Source organism: Schistocerca nitens, chromosome 6 (genome assembly GCF_023898315.1).
Source record: "Schistocerca nitens isolate TAMUIC-IGC-003100 chromosome 6, iqSchNite1.1, whole genome shotgun sequence".
NCBI lineage: Eukaryota > Metazoa > Arthropoda > Insecta > Orthoptera > Acrididae > Schistocerca > Schistocerca nitens.
This window is the reverse complement of record NC_064619.1, coordinates 170729636-170754704: the sequence shown is the minus strand read 5'-3', so window position 1 is coordinate 170754704 and position 25069 is coordinate 170729636. Positions and strand designations below refer to the sequence as shown.

General features: G+C 42.0%; 1 protein-coding gene across 2 annotated transcripts in view; it reads left to right on the top strand.

Annotated features, from left to right (window-relative positions):
• The window catches only part of LOC126262436 (N-alpha-acetyltransferase 35, NatC auxiliary subunit), a 135169-nt gene that overhangs the window by 96667 nt on the left and 13433 nt on the right, over positions 1-25069 (top strand). For both annotated transcript variants that reach the window (XM_049959082.1, XM_049959083.1), the window contains 3 exons: positions 1723-1914; positions 14550-14690; positions 24316-24494. In XM_049959082.1, the coding sequence (XP_049815039.1) occupies positions 1723-1914; positions 14550-14690; positions 24316-24494 (512 nt within the window). The remainder of the gene's footprint in view (positions 1-1722; positions 1915-14549; positions 14691-24315; positions 24495-25069) is intronic.

Sequence of the window (25069 nt, the reverse complement as noted above, 5' to 3'; positions counted from 1 at the left end):
AGGTGAAATCAGACCAAGATTGCCTGTGGGAGGCTGAGATATTCAGTACCACAACACATTTGTATGACGTTTAACTCACAACTGTCGGCACTGTGCCACAAATCTTCTGTGGGACAAGAGAGCATCTTCGCCATTCAAATACGGCTGTCATCATGTACCACGTGACAGATTGTGGTATGAATACTCCCACTAGTACAGCTCAAACTGCATATTATGCTGAAGGAGTCTGCTACTAAGCTAACATATGGCCTAACACAACAGGTGAACCACATTTGTTCTCACAGACCTGGCCATGACAAAATACAGCTTTCTGCACTGAGGCCCATTGTCTAAGATTTTAAGCCACTGTACCAATATCCCTACATGTAGCAAAAGACAAACCTTTAAGATAATAGGGGAAAACAAAGCTGTTTTCATCATTTGTCATACGTAAGTATTGAAGATTTTGTCAAATAGCCGCTCACTGCCAAATAGACCTCAAAGCATATTCCAAACATAGCAACTCAACAAACAGCGACCCCTCATTCAGACACAGGCATCACTCTGCACCAAATGTCAAGGGAATAGGGTGCAACTGTGGTTATGTGCTGCAGGTAGCGAGTGCAGTTTTGCATGGGCCTACAGGCAATTTCATAAACTGACAGATATCACTGTTTTATCCTGTGGATGTACAATGTGGTGGCCTCAGCATGCCACCCTGCAATGCTATGGAACCAGCAACACTCCTGCAGGAGTTTATCAACACCACCACAAGAAATTACCCACAGAGACTTAGTGTGCACGTAGCCTTTGACCTGATCATATGGTAGTGTAAGCAAACATGAATGGGAGAAGCTCTGTATCTTATTCTGTAAATAAATCATGACAGACACTGTAGTCGTGTTTTCTCTGCACAATTGTGTAAATAAGATAGGCAAAATTATTAAGTTTTGGGTTGATTTATCCAAGAGAGATGGAACAAAAAGAGAGATTTGGAGAAGGAGAGAGGGAATTAAGCTTTTACACAGTTCAGTTTGCAAAGTAGTATGAAAATAAAGTATGTTAAGTTGTATAGAGCTTATCTGGAAATGAATTTTGGATAAAAGACAAAATTTTGTAAGTAAGTAAATTTAAATCTTCCTTGAGATTCTGTGAGATTACAGCATAAATTTTTAAGAAAGCCACAAATATTTGAAACTCATTAAAATAGCTTTGCTGGTAATGAAAGACTGTAGTTCGTTTCCATGGACATAAATATATACTTGAACTAAGGTGAGGCTGCAAAAGCTTGCCTAATTACAACCTTCATGTGTGTGTGTGTGTGTGTGTGTGTGTGTGTTTTGCTGCTGCTTGGTGAGTAGATTTTTTTTATCTATTAGCGATATTTTGATTAGTAATAGATAATTTGATTAGGTTAAGATTGGTGGATTGTAATGCCACAAAAAAGGCATCACCAAAACTGGAAAAGATAACATAAACTTTAGGTTTGTGAGTACATGGTGATGACATATTCATTGTATATCTGACACTGATGAAGTTCAACATTGAAGTTAAATCTCATAATTTATTAATGTACATATTTTTATTCTTTACCGATGTATTATGAGGCCATGTATAAGAGACATGGTTGGACATGTATTCACTGATGGTAACGTTTTTGAGCAATAAGTAGATGTAGCTCCCATCCATTTTGTAAGATGTTATGTGTAGCACATTGCTGATGTACTAAATTTTTCTTTGCAGGACTTCTTCATTGATTTCAGTCGACATGGCCCTTGTATTCTTTCTCGATCCATTCTTCAGCTCCTGTATTTACCGCAGTGTAATAAGGTGTTTGGCAGTCTAAATTTTGTTGATGTTCTTAGAGATGCTGCAAAAAACTTTATATTTCCTCCTGCTTTGATGCCTAGGTCTACACTTTTGAACAATCAACAGGTAAATAAATCCCTAATTTTGTTCTGAGGTGATATTTTTGAGAAATGGTCTTTACTAAATAAGCAATCCTAAAATTGTGCTGTTTAAGCTGTTAATTCCTGTTATGGATAAGAGCGAACATTTGAGAAAGGATCTGTCTTGAACCACATAAACAAATTAACAGAAATCACCTGCTTTTATCAGTTAGCAAGATATCATAGCAGTATCAGGACTTAAACACTTTGTTACATACGTAGAAAGTGGATGTATAAGAACAGGTGTGAAGAACTGACAAGTGATGTATGACATTGTAAGGTATTAATATTGATCTCTGTGAGAAGAGAGACCGTTAAAAACCACCTCATGCCCCAGTGCATGTAATTATATCGAGGAAATATGGTAAAATGAATTAAGACATTAACAACCAGATTATGCCAAGTCCTTCTGCAGTATTGCAGAAGGAACATCCAACTTCTCATAGCCCTATTGCATGATCTTGTTCAACCGCATTGAGTGGTGTGTGTGTGTGTGTGTGTGTGTGTGTGTGTGTGTGTGTGTGTGTGTTTCACTTTAAAGGCATCCTTGACCAACATCAAATCTCAAAAGTAACTAACTGGTATTAAACTTGAATATACATCATCATTCAGATGTAGAAACAGTTATCAACTTTAGGTTATGTCATACGGCTTCTTAGTGTTGTGATTTCTTTTTCTGTCAGTGTGTGTCCATGTACAATGCAAATGACAAATTTAGTTATGGAAACAGTAACAGCTGTGCAGATACTGTTGATGACTTGTGTGGTGTAAGAACAGAGGAGTGAACTGCCAAATAAGTTGTATTTGTGGAAGACTAAGAGACAATAACATAATTTACTCACATTCTGAAATCTTTATCTGTACATGTAAACTGCAAGAAGTGTTTGTTTGAGTTTGTAACAAGGGAAGACAGGCAAACCAGAAATCCTTAGAGTAGCATGAAAACCTTGTTGATATTTGCATGTAAATTCTCCATATCTTCAAGAGATCTGTGAAATATAATTTTGTGTGGTTTCTCAGGTCAGTGGGTGAGAAAGTTACTAGAGATCACATTTATGAAAAAATGTGTAGAAAAAAAAGTAAGAGGAGAGAATCAAACTGTAAATTGAATTATAGGTGGCAGTAATATTTTTTTCTGTGAGAATCAGTTTCATGAGGAGGACTGAGCTTTGATCAACAAAGAATCAAATTGTTTTAGTGGGGTGGCCATTGCCCGCAACTAAAGACTTGTTGAGGTGATAAGGTTTATGATTTTAGCTATATGCGAACTGTGTGTGTTTGATATGCATACAGTTGATTGCTGGGAAAAAAGTATTTTGTGCTAAATTGCAGTGTGATTGGAAGCTGCTGCAAAAGTGTTTGTTGGGAGGGCTACTAAGAGTCATAAATCAGGGATACTTCAAGTACTGTTCTCTCCTCTCCTCTGCTCTACAGAAGGTATAGGATCTGCACTGTGAGTGGCATGGAAATGGTAGGGATAGGTGTCCTTTACCTTTGTAACTATGTTTGAGCTGGTGTCTTCCATTGAAATTGGAAATGAGCCAGTGAGACTCACTTCACCTGTTGGGAAACCTGCTGAGTCTCGTGTTGAGGGGAAGCTAATGTGCAAGGGTAACTGGCCGCACGTGCGGTGTTGCAGACTGTGGGTTTAAAAGGACAAGAGTGAGTACTAGGGTTTGTGTGATGGTTCACTTATAAGATGGCCAAAAGATACGTAGCTGAAATGTCAGGTGAAGAAAAAGTCTTCTCCAATTGCGTGGCCAAAATCTAATGGATCAGTCATTGCACAGCAAAAACTTGAAGATACACAATAAGAGTGGGGGGTTTGTTAATAGTTGACACTTCAGACATAGGTCTAATACACTGAGGTGACAAACATCATGGTATAGCAATATGCTTATAACTGATGGTGGTAGTATCATGTGCACGAGGTACAAAAGAGCTGTCATTTGTACTTGGGTGATTCAAGTGAAAAGGTTTGTGATATGATTTTGGCCGCATGATGGGAATGAACAGATTTTGGACATGCAGTGGTAGATGGAGCTAGATGCCTGGGGCATTCCATTTTGGAAATGATTAGGGAATTCAATATCCTGATGTCCCCAGCATCAAGAGTGTGCCAATAATACTGAATTTCAAGCATTACCTCTCACCACAGACAATGCAGTGGCCAGCGGCCTTCACTTAATGACCGTGAGCAGCGGCGTTTGGGTAGAGTTGCCAGTACTAACATACAAGCAACCTTGTGTGAAATATCTGCAGAAATCAGGCTACAGAAGTGGAGGACCAAGAAGTGGAGGACCTATGTGAGTGTCTTTGCTAACAGCACGACATTGCGTACAGCACCTCTCCTGGCCTTGTGACCGTATTGCTGGACCCTAGATGATTGAAAAAAGCCATGGTCTGGTCAAATGAACGTCAAATGCAGTTGGTGAGAGTGGATGGTAGGGTTTGAGTGTGGTGCAGACCCCACAAAGCCACAACTGAAGTTGTGAGGAAGGCACTGTGCAAGCTGGCTCTATATTGGTGTGGGCTGTGTTTAAATGGAATGGAGTGGGTACTCTGGCTCAACTGGACCAATCATTGATTGGAAATGGTTATGTTCAGCTACTTGGAGACCATTTGCAGTCATTTGTGGATGGAATTTTTATGGATGAGACTGCATCATGTCACTGGGTCACAACTGTTCACAATTGGTTTGAAGAACATTCTGGACAATTTGAGTGCATGATTTGGCCACCCAGATCACTCAACATGAATCCCATTGAATATCTATGGGTCTTAAATGAGAGATCAGTTTGTGCACTAAATTCTGCACCAGAAACACTTTCGTAATTATGGATAGCTACAGAGGCAGCATGGCTCAGTATTTCTGCAGTGGACTTCCAACGACTCGTTGAGTCCATGCCACATCGAGTTGCTGCACTACACTTGGAAAAAGGTGGTCTGACACAATATTAGGTGGTATCCCATGGCTTCTGCCACCTCAGTATAATTTCCCCTTAGAGAAATGGTGGGAAGGGGTGGGAAGGAACAGCAGCTGCATTCTGTGTGTATACCTGGACACACAATTCAAATTGAAGAGGTGATTTTGGGCCACTGGGCAAACAGGATGCAGCTAACCGTGGATTATGATGCACACGGGCACAAACAATGCATGTCATATAGGCCCTGAGGTCATAGTTGGATCTCACCCACCAGGTACTCTAGAGTTGCTCACAAAATTACAATGAATCTCACAATCTGCAGCATTGTAATTAGAACTAACCATGGCCCCCCAGGTTCTGAGTTGGGTGGAAGTCTTGAACCATATACTTCAAAGCTTCTGTGAAAATCGAGGTTGCCAATTTCTAGATTTGCTTCATGTCGAGAACTGCAGAATCCCCATAAATGAGTCAAATTTGTACTACACATCAGAGGCTGGGTAGCTCACTGTGTGAGGATACACACATATCCATAAAACTACTCTCTGGTATCCTTGACATCTACTTGTTGTAGAATCTTAGAATATATTCTGAGATCTAATGTAATGAGGTATCTCAAACAGAATATCTTCCTCCACACCAACCAGCAGAGATTCTGAAAAATTCATTATGTGAAAGACAGCTTGTACTTTTCTCACATGGCATCCTGAAAGTTGTGGATCAAGGCAGTCAGGAAGGTGCATTATTTCAGCTCAATACCCCACTTACACTTAGTGTTGAAAGTATGGTTGTGTGGGGTATGAAGTGAAATTTGTTAGTGGACTGATGATTTCGTATTAGGAGGCACACAGCTCATTTTTTTGGAGACTCATCAGCAGACTGATGCTGAAGCAATTTTTGGCATGCCACAGAAAAATATGTTGGGACATTTTCTATTCATGTTGTGTATTAATGCCCTTGCAGGCAATATTAAAAGTAAGCTCATGCTTTTCACAGGTAATGCAGTTGTTAAAGCTGCCCGGATATTCATTCATATTTTGATAAGATTTCAAAGTGGTGCAAGGACTGGCAACTTGCATTAAATGTTCAGAAATGTAAAACTGTGCATAAAAAAAAATTGTACCTTGGATATCACTGAGTCCCAGTCGGAATCGGTCAACTTGTAAAAATACATGGCTGTAACAATTGAGAGGAATATGAAATAGAATGATCACTCAGCCTTAGGTAAAGCAAATGGCATATTTTGTTTCATTTATAAAATGCTGGGGAAATGCAGTCAGCTTATTGAATGCATATGAAGTAGGGCAGCCTGAATAGTCACAAGTTTGTCTGACTGTAGGGAGAGGATCACAGAGATGCTGGTGCGGTGGGAGTGGGGGGGGGGGGGGGGGGAGACACTGAACTGGCACTCACTTGAAGATGGAAGCAAAATATCCTATGAAAACTTACATACAAAGTTTCAAGAACCAGCAGTAAGTGATGAATCAAGGCATATGCTGCACCCCCCTGTATATCACTATCATAGGGGCCACAAAGACAAAATTAGACTAATTACAGCATTCATTTTTTTAGAATATTAGTGTATAAGAACTGCATTATTTGAGGTATTCAAGCGAGGAAAAAAATGAGCTTTATGTGGAAGAAGTTACTTTCCTTAAAATGAGAAAATTATCATTAAACTTTTAAAAATTTTTCAGTCATTTTTGGCAGTGGTACATTGGCACTTGCTATAAGCCATTGTTTAACTATACAAATAAAATCCCCATTTTCTAGTTTCATATTTAACAAATATCTGAACTCTATAGGACACTGTGCATAACAAATGAAACTAACACCTTGCTCAGTGAGTACGATGGTTTTGAAGATGTTCAATAAAGTACAAGATCTGCAATGGTTGTGAGATAGGTGCAACAGTAGACTCCATTAAAAGACATTGAATAATTACATGTGTAGAAATGACATTTGCTGTATCAGTCTATCGACTTAGTAACTTCCACTACTAATGAAGAATATATGATGCACTCAGATTATTTATTGTACATCTCATGGCATGAGAATGAAATAGTGTTTGAGCAGTGCAAAAATCTTAAACTGTTTCAGACCATGAATACACAAAAGAACCAGTTTGCTAACTGTCAAAAGATACCAGGGTTTCATTGCTTGAACAAACACTCTGCTTCATTTGCTAATTTTATCTCTCTCAGATAACTGTCAAAAATGTTTAAGAGTCAGTAGATGAAATATGTGATGAGTATATCATTGAGTATATCATGTGAGAAAAATTTCACAATAAAAGGTAGATATATTATTTAGTCTAATGCAGTTGTTCTTAACATTCTAATTTTACCAGTTTTAGAGTGAAGTTCTAGTTCACAGTGTCTAGAACTACCAGCATTTTGTGAAGAAACTTAGCACCAAACAGAAACAAAAATCTCAAGTCCTGCTTTTAAAATCAGTGTGCTACCAACTGCCTTTTGAAACATGCGTTGCAGATCTACTCAGAGCTGCATGTAGCCACTAGTTCCTCTCCATACTTCTCAAAAGTGTGATCCATAAGGTGTGCTTGGATACTGCAAATTGGAATCCTCTTTTGAACCACAGTCAAGCAAACAGTTTTAACTTCACACAAAATGTTCAACACAGCAAGTGCCTTGCTAATAAGTGCGTCTTCTCACTATCATTACATTATTGATTCAAATTTTATGTTACTGTTTTGGTTTTATGTGATATGTATGAATGGATGATAAAAATTGTGATTTCCAAGGAAAAGTAACTGTATTTGTCTTATAAAAATATTATGAAAAGGATAGTTACTACTCACCATATGCCGAAGATGTTGAGTTGCAGATAGGCACAACAAAAAGACACTCAGAAAATTAGCTTTCAGCCAACAAGGCATTCATTGGAGACAGAAACACACACACACACACACACACACACACAGAGAGAGAGAGAGATAGAGAGAGAGAGAGAGAGAGAGAGAGAGAGACTGCAGTCTCTGGCTGCTGAAGCCACATTGAGAGCAGCAGTGCATGGTTGGAGACACAGCCGGGTGGTGGGGGTAAGGAGGAGGCTGGGGCAGGGGAGGGGAAGGATAGTAGGGTAGGGGTGGGTAATGATGCCTATCTGTGACTGAGCATCTCCACTGTGTGGTGAGTAGCAACTATCCTTTTCATAATATTGTTACATTCCATCCTGGATTTTCCATTGTTCAATTTTGCTGACAACTTTTTTTCATCCCATAACCCAGTGCTGTTTTCTTGTGTTACTGTTTTCTACTGCATTAATATAATCAGTGTCCATCCTCCTTTCTCTTTCCTGTGTCTCTCATGTCAACTTACGAAATGCAGTGCATGCTTCACTTACAAGTCACTCTGTATCAACAGTCTGTGCTGCGCACAACAGACAAGTACGAGACTGCGCTGATTGTTGGTGCAGCATCTCGTGTCCCACATTACTTCTGCTGATATCTTAGTCCAATACCACCAAATTGATTACTCTTCCTGCGTCACTCTCAAGTATTTTTGCATGTTATTTCCCATACCTTCCTGTGCAACACGAACTTGCATCATACCAACCGTCCCCCATCCCCTCTCTGTTACAGTTCGCACCTACTAACTTCACCTAATCTAGTAACATCTGTCATCCCCTTCTTCACACTTAAACCACCAACAGACCTGTAACTCACATTACAATCTTTTTATTCATTTTTCTTTGATCTCATTGTGCCTTCACGCCACATCCAGTTGGGTTTTGCCATTCGCTGTCGGCCTACTCCCTCAGATTTCATCATGTTTCCCCTTATTTCATTCTTTTTGTGTTTTTCCCACATTTTTGGTGTATTTTTGCAAATTTTTTCAGACATAATTCTGCGTTATTTAACTATTTTTGTGTGTTTTTCCCCTCATTGTTGCTTGACTCATAGAATCCCCCCCCCCCCCCCCCTCAATGACTGTACCATCAAATTTCCCATCTCTGGCTGCCACCCTTCCTTCAGCAATGACATCCATCTGTTCAGATTCCTCCAATCCTTAACGCTCGCCAATATAATCCTTCAAAACCATTATCAGTCTGACCCAAACCTCCTTCCAATACCTTCACTCCATCTGTAAAATTCTCCTGCTATGCAATCCCAAATTCCTGGATCCCATAACACACACTAAAACTCTTGCTCTCCAGGAACTAGAGCAACATGCACAACGCCACCTCAAAAACACTCCACCCTGTTCACGTCCTACTCCCGCCTTGAGCAACCACTGTTCACCACCTCTACAACCACCGTCAAACCTTCCCCACTTCCCCTGATAGCTGACAAACCCTACCTCACAGACCTGCTACATTTACCTCACCCTCAAAAATTCCCTGCCATCACCATATAGAATTCAGAACCTAAACAGACATAAAACACGGTCATGAACCTTTCCTCCAATAGCCTTAGGCCTACAGAAGTATCAGTCCTTTTCAAAGGCCTCACCTTTTCCCCCACTCCCAAATTCAGTCATGCAGGACTTGTTAAAGACCTTCTCTCCTTCTGCTGATCCCTGCAGTGGAAACACTTTTTCGCCACCATCCCTGGCAATCGGACTCAACCAAAGACAAATGTTAAACCTTGCCTGACTCAGTTCACTCTGCCATCAAACTGTGATTCACCCCCACTGCTCCACTAATTACCACCCCCTGCTAACTTTTCAGAATTTCTTAACCAAAAACCTTGTCTCATTGTCAATCCCCAAATGCCTAACATGCAAACTAACCTCACATCCATGGAAAACCACAATCCACCATTTAAAAACTGATCATGGACTTATAATCCTACCTGCTGACTAAGGCTCCACCACTGCTGTTATGAACTGCAAAGGTTACCTGGTGGAAAGACTCCACCAGCTGACTGATTCAGCCACCTACAAACCCTGCCAGAGTGACCCCCATTCCAAAAATTCCAGCAGGATCTCCAGTCTCTCCTCAAATCCTTAGGCCCATCCCAGAATCTCTCCCTGACCTTTTCATGAGCCATCTAGGGGAATAGTTCCTAAACACCTAGAATCTCCATCTCTTCACTGGTTCAGATTGATTGGTGACATATTCATTATTTGGATAAAGGATGAAGACACCCCATCAACATTCCTCCAGAACGTGAACACCTTCTCCTCCATTCGCTGCACCTGATCAAATTCAGCCTAACGAGCCACATTCCTCGATGTCGACCTCCACTTCACTGCTGCTGAATATTCCATCCCTCATACTTCCTTTTCTCCTCATTGAGTCCCAGTCCCCTGGTGGACTACAGTATGCAGCGGCGCTATTCATGCTCGGTGATGTGCTTTACGCACCTTCCAACGCCACCCTACGATGGCGAACTGTATCAGTTACAAACAACTCTGTGCACAATGTTGCTGTGTTATCAAAGAAAGCAAAAAGGCTTGCTGGGTGGCTTTCACCAGCTCATTCAATAGTTTTACTCCTCCTTCGATTGTCTGGGGTGGCCTATCTGGCACCAAGGTCCACTCCCCGATTTTTGGCCTGACTGTAGCGAATGAAGTCCTTGTGGATCTTGAGGATGTCTCAACTGCCTTCAGCTGCTTTTTCATGGAGGTTTCGAGCTCTGCCCATTACCTTCCTCCCCCGAAAACAAGCAGAGGAGGCACGGCCACCTTCTTTCCAGTCTTTGAATCGTGAAAGTTACAATGCCACCTACACCGTGCAGGAACTCAAAAAGTGCACTCGCCCGGTCCCGATCCTCTGCTCCGGGGCCCAATGGTATCCATATTCAGATGCTGAAGAACCTTTCTCCTACAGGTAAAGGCTTTCTTCTTCGCACCTATAATCACATCTGGACTAAAGGTCATGTTGCCACACACTGGCGTGAAGCAGTTGTTTTTCCCATACCCAAACCAGGAAAGGACAAACACCTTCCTTCCAGTTATCGCCCCATCTCCCTTACCAGCTGCGTCTGCAAGGTGATGGAGCGCATGGTAAATTCTCGATTGGTTTGGCTCCTTGAATCTCGACGCCTCCTTACCAGTGTCCAATGTGGCTTTCGTAGGCGCCGCTCTGCTGTTGACCACCTAGTTACCTTGTCGACCTTCACTATGAACAACATTTTGCGTAAGCACCAGACGGCGGCTGTGTTCTTCAATTTGGAGAAGGCTTACGATATCTGTTGGAGGGCGGGTATTCTCCGCACCATGCACACTTGGGGCCTTCGCGGTCGCCTCCTTCTTTTTATTAATGCATTTTTAATGGACTGAATGTTCAGGGTATGTGTGGGTTCTGTTTTGTCAGATGCCTTTCGCCAGGAGAATGGGGTGCCCCAGGGCTCCGTTTTGAGTGTGGCCCTTTTTGCCATAGCTATCAATCCAATAATGGATTCCCTTCCAGCTGAGGTTTCAGGCTCCCTTTTGGTGGACGACTTTAGGTACTATTGCAGTGCTCAGAGAATAAGTCTCCTGGAGCGCTGTCTTCAGTGTTGTCTAGAACGCCTATATTCCTGGAGTGTTGCTAACTGTTTCCGTTTCTCTGGTGAGAAAACGGTCTGTATGAACTTTTGGCATTACAAATAGTTTCTTCCACCGTCCTTACATCTCGGTCCCGTTGCTCTCCCATTCGTGGAGACAACAAAATTTTTAGGTCTTACATTTTACAGGAAACTTTGCTGGTCTCCACATGTGTCTTACTTGGCTGCTCGTTGTACCCGTTCCCTAAATGTCCTCAGTGTTCTCAGTGGTACATCATGTGGAGCGGATCGAATGCTCCTGCTTCACTTATATCGGTCCATTGTCTGATCAAAGCTGGATTATGGGAACTTTGTCTACTCTTCTACCCGGCGGTCCATCTTACGCCGTCTAAACTCTGTCCACCATCAGGGGTTACGTCTGGCGACTGGAGCATTCTACATCAGCCCTGTTGAGAGTCTGTATGCCGAAGCTGCCGCATTACCGCTAAACTACCGACGCGATATGTTGTTTTGTCGGTACGCCTGCCGACTGATGTCGGTGCCCGACCACTCGTCATATTTCTCCTTCTTTGACGACTCTCTCGATCACCGATATGGGCTGTATGTCTCTGCCCTGTTACCTCCTGGAGTTCGCTTTTATCGCCTGCTTCAGCAACTTGATTTTACCCTCCCTACGACTTTTCGAGTGGGTGAGAGCCCGACGCCACCTTGGCTCCAGGCTCAGGTTCGCGTTCACCTTGAACTCAGCTTGCTCCCAAAGGAGATGACCACAGATTCGATATACCGCTCAAGGTTTTTCGAACTTTGTTCGAGGCTTGCTAATAATGTCTTTATTTACACTGATGGCTCCAAGACTACTGCTGCTGTCGGATCTGCCTTTGTTGTTGGGGATGATACCTTTCAATATCGGCTCCTTGACCAGTGTTTAAGCTTTACAGCTGAGCTTTTTGCTCTCTATCAGGCTGTTCAGTATATCCGCTGCCATCGTCATTCTCCCTATGCCATCTGCTCTGATTCTTTCAGTGCCATTCAGAGTCTCCGTGACCCATATTCGGACCACCCTCTCGTGCAACGAATTCACCAGTCCCTTCAGTCACTAGCTGATACTGGTGCTCGTGTCCTTTTTTTTGTGGATTCCTGCCCACGTTGGTGTGCCTGGGAACGAAGCTGCTGATGCTGTGGCGAAGGCTGCTGTCCTCCTGCCTCGGACAGCTTCCTTTTGTGTTCCATCAACTGATGTTAGTGGGGTTCTTTGTCGGCGCGTTTCATCATTGTGACATGAGGCTTGGTCCTCTCTCCATGAAAATAAGCTTAGGGCCATCAAACCGATCCTGACGGATTGGACGACCTCCTCACGCCCTTCCTGGCGAGAGGAGGTCGTTTTGGCCAGGTTGTGGATTGGGCATTGCCGATTTAGCCACCACTACCTGTTGTCTGGTGACCCTGCCCCGCAGTGCCCCTGTGGTCATCCATTGACAGTGCGCCATGTTTTATAGTCCTGTCCCCCATTTTCTTCACTCATGTTGTCCTGTGTCTGCCGTCTACCTTACAGGAACTTTTAGCTGATGATGCTCGAGCAGTTGCTCGTGTCCTTAGTTTTATTACATTGACGGACTTGTCCAAAGAGATCTAACTCTTTTATTTTGTTTATCTGTGTCTTTGTACATATTTTCTGGTGTTGCCCCCTTGCGTTTTTCTATGCTATTAGTGCACTAACGTTTGTGACTGGGCGCTAATGACCTTAGTAGTTGAGTGCCCTAAACACATACAAGAAAAGAAGCAACTGAATCACATTCTCCACTGGGGTTTGATTACCTCTCATTGTGCCCTCAAATAAGGAGTGTCCTTAGCCATATCCTTCCCATCCCTCCCACAGTGCTATTCCACCATCTACCAAACCTGCACAATATCCTCGTCCATCCCTACACAATTCCTGTTCTCAACCCCTTGTCTTATAGCTCATACTCCTGTAACAGACAAAGATGCAAGACCTGTCCCATATATCTTCCCACCACCACCTAGTACAGTCGGGTGCAGGGCTACCTTTGAAACCAGTCATGTGATCTAAATGCTAAGCGGCAGTAATGTATTTTATGTGGCCTTGACAACCAACCAGTTGTCTGTCTGCATAAATGGCCACCAACAAACGGTGGTCAAGAAACAGCTGGACCACCCCATTGCTGAGCACGCCACCCAAAACAGTGTTCTTCATTTCAGTGACTACTTCACAGCCCGTGCCATCTGGATCCTTCCCACCAACACAAGCTTTTCTGAATTGCACAGGTGAGAACTCCCCCTGCAATATATCATACGTTCCCATAACCCTCCTGGCCTCAACCTCTGTTAGTCTTTGTCGTTACCCTCTAGCTCCTTCCTCTTCCCATTCCAGCACTACACAGTCCTCTATTCTACCAGTGCATGCATAGTCTTTTTACCTCCCTCCTTTTCCACTAACCCTCCCCCACCTTCCGTCTAGCCTCCCAACTGCACCTAGCTGTCCGACTATGTGTCTAGCTGTCCCTGTATGCTCTTGCAAGCAGCACTTTATCATCCCCCCAACCCTACCGTGCTATCCCTCCCCCTTCCTACCCCAGCTTCTTCCTTACCCCCACCACTCCCATCATGCACTGCTGCTCACAGTGTGGCCTCAGCAGCCAGAGACTGAGAGACTGTGGTCATGTGCATGTGACTGGTGTGTGTGTGTGTGTGTGTGTGTGTGTGTGTGTGTGTGTGTGTGTGTTGTATCTCCAGTGAAGACTTTGTTGACGACTCAGCATCTCCGCTGTATGGTGAGTAACAACTATCCTTTCCATAATATTGTTACAATGCATCGTGGATTTTCGATTGTTGTATTTGTCTTGTCTGATTCCTTGTTTACACTCAGATACCTCTATCCTCTCACGAATAGTAGGTTTAAAACAAATTTTACATTAAGTACGTATTGTGTGAGATGTAGTACAGAATTTTAGCTACAAAATTTCAACCTCATACAGTCTCCTATGTAACTATCAAAACAAAACTTCTATAAATCATATGATTTTTTCATTATGTTTTTGATAATAATTGTCTTCATGTAAGTCTGATATATGTACTTTATCAACTCTGAAACTTTGACGGGACTAAAGAATTTTAAGGAAGCTCTTTATTTTCCTGTGTTAATTAGCATGGCGATACAGGAATATCATATCATTTGCCATTGTCAGATTTATAGCAGAATGATGCAATGTTTGCTTTGAATTTCAGGCAAAAGAATTTGTGGAATCATTCCTTGGTCACTGTGTGAGGCCATTTGGAAATTTAATTCAACTGTGTGGCCATAACAGAGCCAGACAGAGGGATAAATTAGCCCATCTACTTGAAGATTTTGCAGCCCTTCAAGATGAGGTAATATTCAAATTTCTACATATAATAAATACCTTTATGAAAAAGTTTTCAAAAAATAAAAGTAGTGACTAGGAGGTGGAAAAATACTCTGTGTCAAGAGAATAATGGATAGATGTATCAGCTGGTCATTGCCTCAGCTTCGTTGCTGTTCCTCTTGGAACTGCCTTTAACATGTGACGTTGTAGATTTCATAAATACTATATCAAGTATATAAGATCTGTTACATTGTCAGACTCTTCTCCTAACTACTTTCTTAATTATAGCATTGATAATTCCCACGTGATGATTTGTTATCGAAAGATTTTGAAATGAATTGTATTTCTTCTTCTTCTTCTTCTTCCTCTCTGTACAGGTCATCTTGGATGTTGACCTGCTCTGTGACATAATTCTGTTTGTCCCTGTCCAGTGTTTTGTCTCTCCATACTCAGCCACCAGTACCGTAATAACTCGAATCTAAGCCGCACTTTTTTTCCGGTTTTTGTAATCCAAAAAGCTGCCTGCGGCTTAGAATCGAATGCAAAGCAATCGGAAGTTCTGAAAAATGTTGGTAGGTGCCGCCACAACTAACTTCTGCCGTCGAATATATGTAACGCTACACAGGCATGTTTTGCAGGCACAATGATAAATACTGGCGCCTAAACCTCTGCGTCAGTAAATGAATTAAAAAAAAAAAGAAAAGAAAAAGGTGGAAGACAAGCTTTTTTCTCCGCCCCGAGTTTCGGCCACTGCATTTTCATACATTATACAACGAAGTAAATACAAATTCCGTATTGTTTATCTTCGAATGTAGCAACATTTCAATGTGCTACGAAAATCCGACTGGCAAGACCAGTGATCTCTATACTACTTACTGGTATGGACATCACTGGGCAAGACTGTTCGGGATGTTTGTCAAAATGGCCAAAACTACGTTCTGAATTTTTTCCTACCGGTGAGAATAATACGAATATAAACATTTTGCCATTTATTATTTCGTATTTGCTGCTATCTCATTTAAATCCTGTTTGCCTAATAAACTACGAAACTAGAGTGAGACAGCAACAAACGCGGAAGAATATACATATCATATCATGTCATGTTTATATCCGTATTATTCTTATGCCCAATAGTGATACAGTCAGAAATGAAGCACGGCAATTGACTAGATTTTTAAAGCTAAGATGACTCTAATTTCTGTGCAGAATGTAATGTACTAAAGAGGCGTCTGCAAAGATTTTCAAACGGAGAAAAATTTTCGCTAAACTCTTGTTCAGAACATCTTCTATCATACGCAGTCTATTATTTAGCTCTTGTTGATCATTACCAAAGAAAGCAGCAGTGTAAGTAACAACAAATAGCAGTCTCTTGCCATTGTTTCGCTAATTATACGATTCTCTCTCTCTCTCTCTCTCTCTCTCTCTCTCTCTCTCTCTCTCTCTCTCTCTCTCTCTCTCAAGTGGCGGTAGCGCGCACAAAAGCAAGCCATGCCGCGAGCGGTGACAGGCCATAAACACTCATTACAGTATGAGACAAATAATGCATGACACAGTACAATAATGCATTTTCAGCTTAGAGTGACGTTAACACCTATAACAAAAAGAACGGCACTTATCAGATCAAAGAAAAATAAGCAATCAATTCAAACCAGACGAAGCACGAGAAAAAGGAAGGGTACCCGTATAAATATGGACGGAGCGCCTGACGCATAGTAATGGCCACCTGGTAAAGCTTAACTGCTAAGCTTACGGCTCGAACCAAACTACTGTAGCTGTATCGTCATTCATTCGACCTGAATTGTGTCTCCTATTACAATGGACCAATTTTGTTTCGATTTGGAGGTGCGGCCTAAAACTTTTCTCTCCCCTTGAATTTCGAGTCTCAAATTTCAGGTGCGGCTTAGATTCGGGAAAAATTTTTTTCCTTGATTTCGAATCTCATTTTTCATGTGCGGCTTAGATTCGAGTCCGGCTTAGATTCGAGTAAATACGGTAGATTTTAGAGCTCGTTGTATGTCATCAAAGTCTTGATCTTCCCCTGCTTCTTCATCCCACTGGGTTTTGTAGCACCACTATTTTTGTTGGGTTATTTGTTCCTTACAAAAAATATGTCTGACTCATTTCGAGCGGTTTATTTTGATGAAATTTGTGACTTCAAGAGGTCTACAGAATCCACAAAGTTCACATCTACATTGTGTACGACATAGCCCACCTTCACTAGTCGCCCCATACATTTTGTGTAGCACCTTCTGTTCAAAACACCCTATAAGTTTACACACTGCTATATCAATGCCCATGATTCTGAGCCATATGTCAATACTGGACCTAACCACCACCACCACCACCACCACCAGTCTTCCGACTGGTTTGATATGTGGCTCCCTCTAGTATCACGGAAGTCATTCCCTGATCTCCGTGTTCTCCATATATTCCTTTCCTCTCTGATTCTGGGCAGAATCTCCTCATTTCGTATCTTAAAAGTCCACCTAATTTTCAACGTTCATCTGTAACACCGCATTTCAAATGCTTTGATTGTCTTCTGTTCTAGTTTTCCCACAGTCCATGTTTCACCCTGCTATACAGTGCTGTGCTGCAAACATACATTCTCAGAAATTTCTTCTTCAAATTAAGGCAAATGTTTAATACTAATAGACTTATCTTAGCCAGGAATGGCAAGATGTTCTCCTTGCTCCGTCCGTCATTGGTTAGTTTGCTGCCTAGGTAGTAGAATTCCTCAACTTCATCTACTTCGTGACCATCAATCCTCATCTTAAGTTTCTCACTGTTCTCGTTTCTGCTACCTTTCTTTACCTTCAACTTCCTTCAATTTACTGTCAAGTCCATATTCTGTATTCATTAGACTGTTTATTCCATTCAGCAGATCATGTAATTCTTCTTCACATTCACCCAGGATGTCATTGACGTACTTTTGCATTGAATTTTAATTTCACTCCTGCACTTTTCTTTTACTTCCATCATTGCTTCTTCAGTGTACTGATTGAACCTTGGGGGCAAAAGACTACGTCCCTGCCTTACACCCTTTTTAATCCAAGCTCTTCATTCTTGGTCATCCATTCTTATTATCACCTCTCGGCTCTTGTACATGTTGTATTTTGCCCTTCTCTCCCTACAACTTCCTCTTATTTTTCTCAGAATTTTGAACAGCTCGCAGCTTTTTTCATGATTTTCTTCCTCAATTTTCTTCTCTATATTAACTTGGATGCATGAGCTGTTGAGCTCATTATGCGATAATTCTTGCACTTGTCAGCTCTTGCTGTCCTCGGGATCATGTGGATGGTATTTTTCTGAAAGTTAGATGATATATCACAAGACTCATACAGTCTACACATAAACTTGAATAATTTGCTTATTTGATCTTAAATCCTCCAGAGCTGCCTTAAATTCTGATTCTAATACTGGATCCCCCATCTCTTCTAAATCGATTTCTATTTCTTCTTCTCACACGTCGGACAAATCCTCCTCCTCATAGAGGCCTTCAATGTACTCTTTCCAGCTATACACTTTCTCCTCTGAATTTAACAGTGGAATTTCCATTGCTCTCTTAATGTTACCATCCTTGCTTTTAATGTCACCTTGCTTTTAATGTCACCGAAGGTTGTTTTGACTTTCTTTTTGTATTTCTTCATATTTTTCATGCAGCCATTTCGTCTTAGCTTCCCTGCACTTTTTATTTATTTCATTCTTCAGCAGCTTGTGTTTCTGTATTCCTCAAAGTCCCTGAACATTTTTGTACTTTCTTCTTTGATCGATCAACTGAAGTATTTCTTCTGTTACCCATGGTTTTTTCAGTTACCTCCCTTGTTCCTATGTTATTCTTTCCAACTTCCATGGTTGCCCATTTAGAGATATCCGTTCCTCTTCAACTGAACTTCTAACGGTTTTGACGACAGAAGAATGTGTGAAGTGTATGTATGCTACCTTCCCACCTCCTTTATACGAGTTGACTTACTTGGAAGTGCGCAGCCGATCTTCTTCGCTGGTTAGTTGGCTGCTGGAATCTCTTTAAACTTCTTCTCCGAAGAGTGATGCTAGGTACAGGAATATTTAAAGTACTCCCTCTACTTGTGAAATAAGTAGATACTCGAAGGTTACTTTTCATCAACTAACGATATATTAGAACTTCATACAGAACAAAATTCACACTTCTCACATAAACATTCGACTTCTTGCAAGTCACCCGTGTCGTCTCACATTAGAAACAATTAAGTTACGTTTTCAACGGAGTTGATTTAATAACCATGAATCTATCACAGGATTCATAAAATATGTCTTGCCACTAGCAAGGCTGGAATAAGAGTTTTTTTTAAAAGAGTTCTTTCTCCATTGTTCTTTTTTCACTAACAATAGCCACTGACACTATTATCACAGAGTCACATAAATACTCCATGGTCCTCTCATACACACTTCCTCTAAAACTTCCATGGATCACCCGACAGGTACTAGTCAGTGCCGTTTGACCACCGCGCCTACATTCTTCTCGCAGCTGAATTTCAAACCTGCACACACAAACATGTGACGCGCAGTAGGTAGGATTCTATCACCCCACACTAACATCTAAAATGTTGTGTGTTCGAGACGGTAGAATTCCGAGTGGTTCTAGAATTTACACCAAAAGTCTCAAATCACTACAAACTGCCTACTGAGCTATTCCTTACTTCGGCCTACTCTTCATCACTACTACATTGTGATCTGAGCCTAGATCTGCTCCTGGGGACACCATACAATACAGTATCTACTTTGCTCTTGGCCACAGTTTGGCAGTGGCAGTTTATCCCGGTGGACAGCTGGTTGGTAGTCATGCCAATACAAACAGTTGTGCAATGATTGCAGCAGAGCTGATATGTGAAATTTCTGCTTTCACTGCCCATTGATCCATTCATTTGACTTGAAAGAGATCCCATTATTTTTCAGATATTAAAAATAGCCTTGTTCCATTTTGTGGACACACATTGTCACATGTGTGGAAGAAACCTAAGTGATTATGTGAATCTGATAGTTCTTTTGCACTACAACTCTAGAGGTCTAGACATCTTCTGTGGTTACTTAACTGAAACTGAGAAGTGAATTAGAGGTCTTCGTCACACCTTCTTGCTGTGATGAGGAAGGTCAAGAGAGGCAGTCTGAGGTAAACAACAGTGGAGAAAGTGAGAATAATGGAAATTCCAGGTTGGAATATCAAACATACAAAGGAAAGATAGATTGCTGCTTACTGTAAAGATGGCACATTAAATTGCAGACAGGTACACTAAAAGATACTTACACATTACCTTGCAGCAACAGCATTCATCAGAAAAGGAACCAAACATGCATTCATTCACACAAGCTGCTGTCTCCAGCATCTTGGACTGAAATGCAAGAGTCACCTAGAATGGAAATGGCAGTCTTGGCAACAAGTGCAACATATGGAGGCTGTGGGGTCGGTGAAAAAGATGGTGAGTGGGGAAGGAGAAAGATGGGCAGGTGCGTTGGCAGAGAGCGGCACACAAAGAAGATGGGAGACGAGAATAGGGATTGAAGTGAAGCATGTTATGTTCGGCTGTATGTTTAGCTACAGAGTGGTATACTTTGCTCTTGGACACAGTTTGGCAGTGGCAGTTTATCCTGGTGGACAGCTGGTTGGTAGTCATGCCAATACAAACAGCTGTGCAATGATTGCAGCAGAGCTGGTATGTGAAATTTCTGCTTTCACTGGTGGCCTGGCCACTGCTGGGATAGATGGAGTAGGATAAGCCTGTGACAAGACTGAAATAGAAATTGCTGGATGGATGGATGAATGGATGGATTGGGCAAGTCTTGCACCTGGGTCTTCCATAGGGATATGATCTCTGTGGCAAGGGATTGTGATTGGGGCAGGTGTAGGCGTGGACTAGGATGTTACGGAGATTCGGTGGGCAGTGGAACACTGCTTTAGGAGGGGTGGGAAGGTTCTTGGGTAGCATGTCCCTCATTTCAGGGTATGATAGATAATGAAAGCCCTGATGAAGGATGTGGTTCAATGGTGGGAGGATTGGGGGTATGAGAGGGAAATGACTCAAGAGATCTGTCTGTGGAGTAGGTCTTAGGGAGGGTGGGAAGGGGGTGAGGGTGGGGTGGGGGGTAGTGCCTGTCTGTGAAGACCTTCAGGGGAGACCCTCAGCATGCTGGGCAAGGGGGAGTTTTTGTCATTGCAGATGTGCTGGACATGAGTGGCCAGGCTCTGTGGGAGGAATTTTTTGGCGTGGAAGAGATGACAGCTGTCAAAATGCAGGTTCTGTTGGTGGGTTTAATATAGACAGAGGTGTGGAAAGAGCAATCAGAGAGGAAGAGGTCAGTATCTATGAAGGTAGCATACTGAGTTGAGGAGGACCAGGTGAAGGGGATGGGAGAGATGTTGGAGGGTGTGAAGGAACAAAGACAGTATGTCTCAGGCCTGAGTCCAGATCACGAAGATATCATCAGTGAACCTGAACCAGACTAGGGGTTTGGCATTTTGAGAGGCTAGGAAGATCACCTCTAAATATCCTATTAACAGATGAGCATAGGAGGGTGCCATGTGAGTGTCCATGGTTGTGCTGCAGATTCATTTGTATACCTTCTCTTCAAAGGAGAAGTGGTTGTGAGTTAGTATAAATTTAGCAGGGTGTAGGAGGAATGAGGTAATGAGTTTGGAGTCAGTAGCACTTTGGGAAAGGCAGTGTTCAATAGCAGTAAGCACATGGGCATGAGGAATGTTTGCATATAGGGAGGTGGTGTTAATAGTGATAAGTAGGACTCCAGGAGGTAAAGAGGTAGGGCTGGTGGAGAATCGATGTAGGAAGGCTAGATCATGGGCAATTGGTTGAAGCTGTTGATCAGTGAGAGCTGAAATGTTTCACTGGGGGCACAATAACCAGCCACAATGGGGCATCCAGTGTTGTTGGGTTTGTTGATTTCTGGGACCATGTAGAAGATGGGTATGTGGGGTGTCATAGGGGTGAGGGGGAATGGATTCGGGGAAGATGTTCTGGGAAGAGCCAAAGGCTTTAAGTAGAGATTGGAGGTTATGCTGGACTTCTGGGATGGAACCACTTTGGCAGTAGATGCTAACAGGTTGGATGACTTATGGAGGTGGTGTTGGAATGATCGTCGAGGTGTTGGAGAGCAAGGAGCTCAGTTTCAGAGATGTGATGTATGGCGTAGGGATTGCACAGTAGCAGTGTCTTGCAGAGGGAGCAGAGGTGGTTCTGGGATGCATGTGCCATGGAGATGTGTTTTTGGAGAATCTGAAAAGGCAAAGGTAATTGTGAAAGGAGAGGTGGGATCCAGAGCAAGGAATTTTTATGTTTAGGGCATTGGGGGAGATCCCATGGTTTAGGTAGCATTTAAGAAGCAGGATGTGGGACTGGGTTTTAGTCAGGGAAAGAGATACTTTTCTGAACTGGCGCAGAAAAATGGAGCTGGGTCCATTGTGGTGGGGATGGCATAAGGGAAATGGGAACGATGCAGAAATGGGCGAAAAAAGGTGTCAGATGGTTATGAGGGGAGCTGGATAAGAGAAAAGGTGCATAAAAATACTTAGACATGCAAAAACATGCACATACATGCAAAATAGACACGAATACATAAAAATGCACACAAATGTATAAAAATGCACAAAGTACATTAAAACATTCAAAAACCTGGGAGAAAAGGAACCAATAATGTGTGATAGTATGCATGTGTTGGGATAAGGGAAAAAAAGAGGGAGGCGGCATTGATTAAGTTGAGGACCAAAAGTCGTGTGGCACTGATAGGTGTGGAAAATAAAATGCTAAAATATGTGAGGATGAGGGAGGAAGTGGGATGATAATTGGTGGGAAGAACAACAATCAGCAAGGTCATTTAGTCATGTGTTGTGCACAGATAAGGTCATTGATGCAGAGTGGCTTTGTCATGCAATATCACCCAGGACTGGAACAGCTGAACCACATCCTTCGACAGAGCTTCGATTACCTATCATCTTGCCCTGAAATGAGGAACATTCTGCCAAAGATCCTTCACATCCCTCCTAAAATAGCATTATGTTGCCCACCCAACCTCAGCATCATCCTAGTCCATCCCTACACCACTCCCAATCCAAACCTCTTGCCACAAAAATCATACCCCTGTGGAAGACCTAGGTTCAAGACCTGCCCAATCCACCATCCAGCACTTCCTATTCCAGTCCTGTCATTGCCTTATCCTACCCAATAAGAGGGCTCCAACCAGAGGCCAGGCCACCCATGAAAGCAGCCTTGTCATATACTAGTTCTATTGCAATCATTGCACAGCTACTAACTTGCTGTCCACCAGGATGAATGGCCATCGCCAAACTGTGGCCAAGGGCAAAGTAGACCACCCTGTGGCCCAAAACACAGCTGAAAATAAAATGTGTGCTTTCAATGGCTGCTTCACTACTTGAGCCCTCTGGATCCTTCACTCTACCACCGGCTTCTCTGAACTGCACAGATGAGAGTTATGCTTACAATACTTTCTCCATTCCTGAGATTATCCCAGCCTCAACCTAAAGCAGCATACCGTCTCCACACCCTCCACCCAACTGTTTCCACCCTCTCTGTCCTATCACCTGCTCCATATTTTCATCTCCCCTCTCTTTGCTTGCCACCCTCAGCCAACACACCTGCCCATCTATCCCCTTCCCTGCCCCTCTCCATTTTCATTCCATGTCCCCCACCTTCCTATCACACCACAGCCTTCCAATGCTGCATCTATCGGCAGTCTAGTCCGTGCATCCTCTGCCAGACTGTATTCTTCTCTCTCCTCATCCGTACTCTTCCCACTCGCTGCCTCCACCAGATAGCAGTTTCCATTCTAAGTAACAGCTGCATTCTGATCTGAACTTCAGGTGATGGAAATTGTGTACATGAGGTGTGCTTGCTGATGAAGGCTGTGGCATAAATCTAATGTGTGAGTGTCTTTTAGTTGTGCCTGTCCGCAACTTAATATGTGTCTTTTCCTTATGCTGTAGAAAATGAAAATAATCTGCTTAAACAGAATACTAAAAATTTTAATTAATAGTGAAGAGAAACCACACTAAGTTCTAAATCCAGAGTTACCTTCTTGACAAGTATGTTCCACTGCATAATTTCAGTGTATATTTGAAGGTGTGGTTAAGTGCTCAGTTTTTGTTTCGAATATCTGAGAAAAATATTTCTTTTTTAGGAAAATAACACCCCCCCCCCCCCCTTTCACCAGGAAAGGGTGGGTGATTTTGCACTTCCTACCTTTCAAGAATACAAAAGTTGGAGATTATCATGTTTTCCATAACAATGATGTTCGTCACACATTAAACAGTAGTTCCAGCCATATTACATCAATAATAAATTACATTATTCTAGAGCTGCACGTTTTGATATGTGACACTTGTGTATGACATTTCTTGTAAATTTCATGCAAGTATTGCCTTCATTTTCTTCCTGTCCTCTCATCTTGTCTCTACCTTTTTGGTCCTGTCTCCTTAATGTCATTGTTGACAGGACATTAAACCTTAATCTTCTGTTTTCCTCTCTTTCTTAAAAAAATGCGTGATTTGGTTTCTGTGCTATCAGGTATTGTTAATTTAAACTGCAACAACCTGTTAGTTACATGTTTGTAAACAGTTTATTTATTTTTCTTCTGTGTTTCTGAATCAGGCTGAACGAGTTGATGGATATCTGCACACACTTTCCTTGAAGTCTGAAACACCAAGGCCACACTTAGCATGTTTTGGAACCTGGATTTTGTATCATACTTTGAGGATAATGATTATGTATTTGCTGTCTGGGTTTGAACTTGAACTGTACAGCACACATGAATATCATTACATCTTTTGGTAAGGAATCTGAAGCCATATGTGTATGTTATATTTCTGTTCTGCGTATAATTAGACATTATGTAATTAAAATATGCTTGGAAATAATTTCAGCTCTAGTAATGGATACACAACACAAGGATATTTATAGTATCAATAAGATAAATTTCCCTTCACTTCATACTAAAAATACAAAAGATCAAACAAGATAAGAAAGTAGAACCCCAAAAATTGATAAATTAAGAAGAAACGGTGAATTCTTCTCGGTGTATGAATGCAAAAGACGGATGTGAATATATCTGTTCTGAGATTCAAATTATTAGTTAGATGTGTGAGCCCAGAATATATTATAATATAAGCAAATGTGTGTTCATCCCAGTGTGATTGCCATGAATGATATTTTTGAGACTCTAAGTAACACAGTTATCAGGAGAAAGAAAACTGGCGTCCTACGGATCGGAGCATGGAATGTTAGATCCCTTAATCGGGCAGGTAGGTTAGAAAATTTAAAAACGGAAATGGATAGGTTAAAGTTAGATATAGTGGGAATTAGTGAAGTTCGGTGGCAGGATGAACAAGACTTCTGGGCAGGTGAA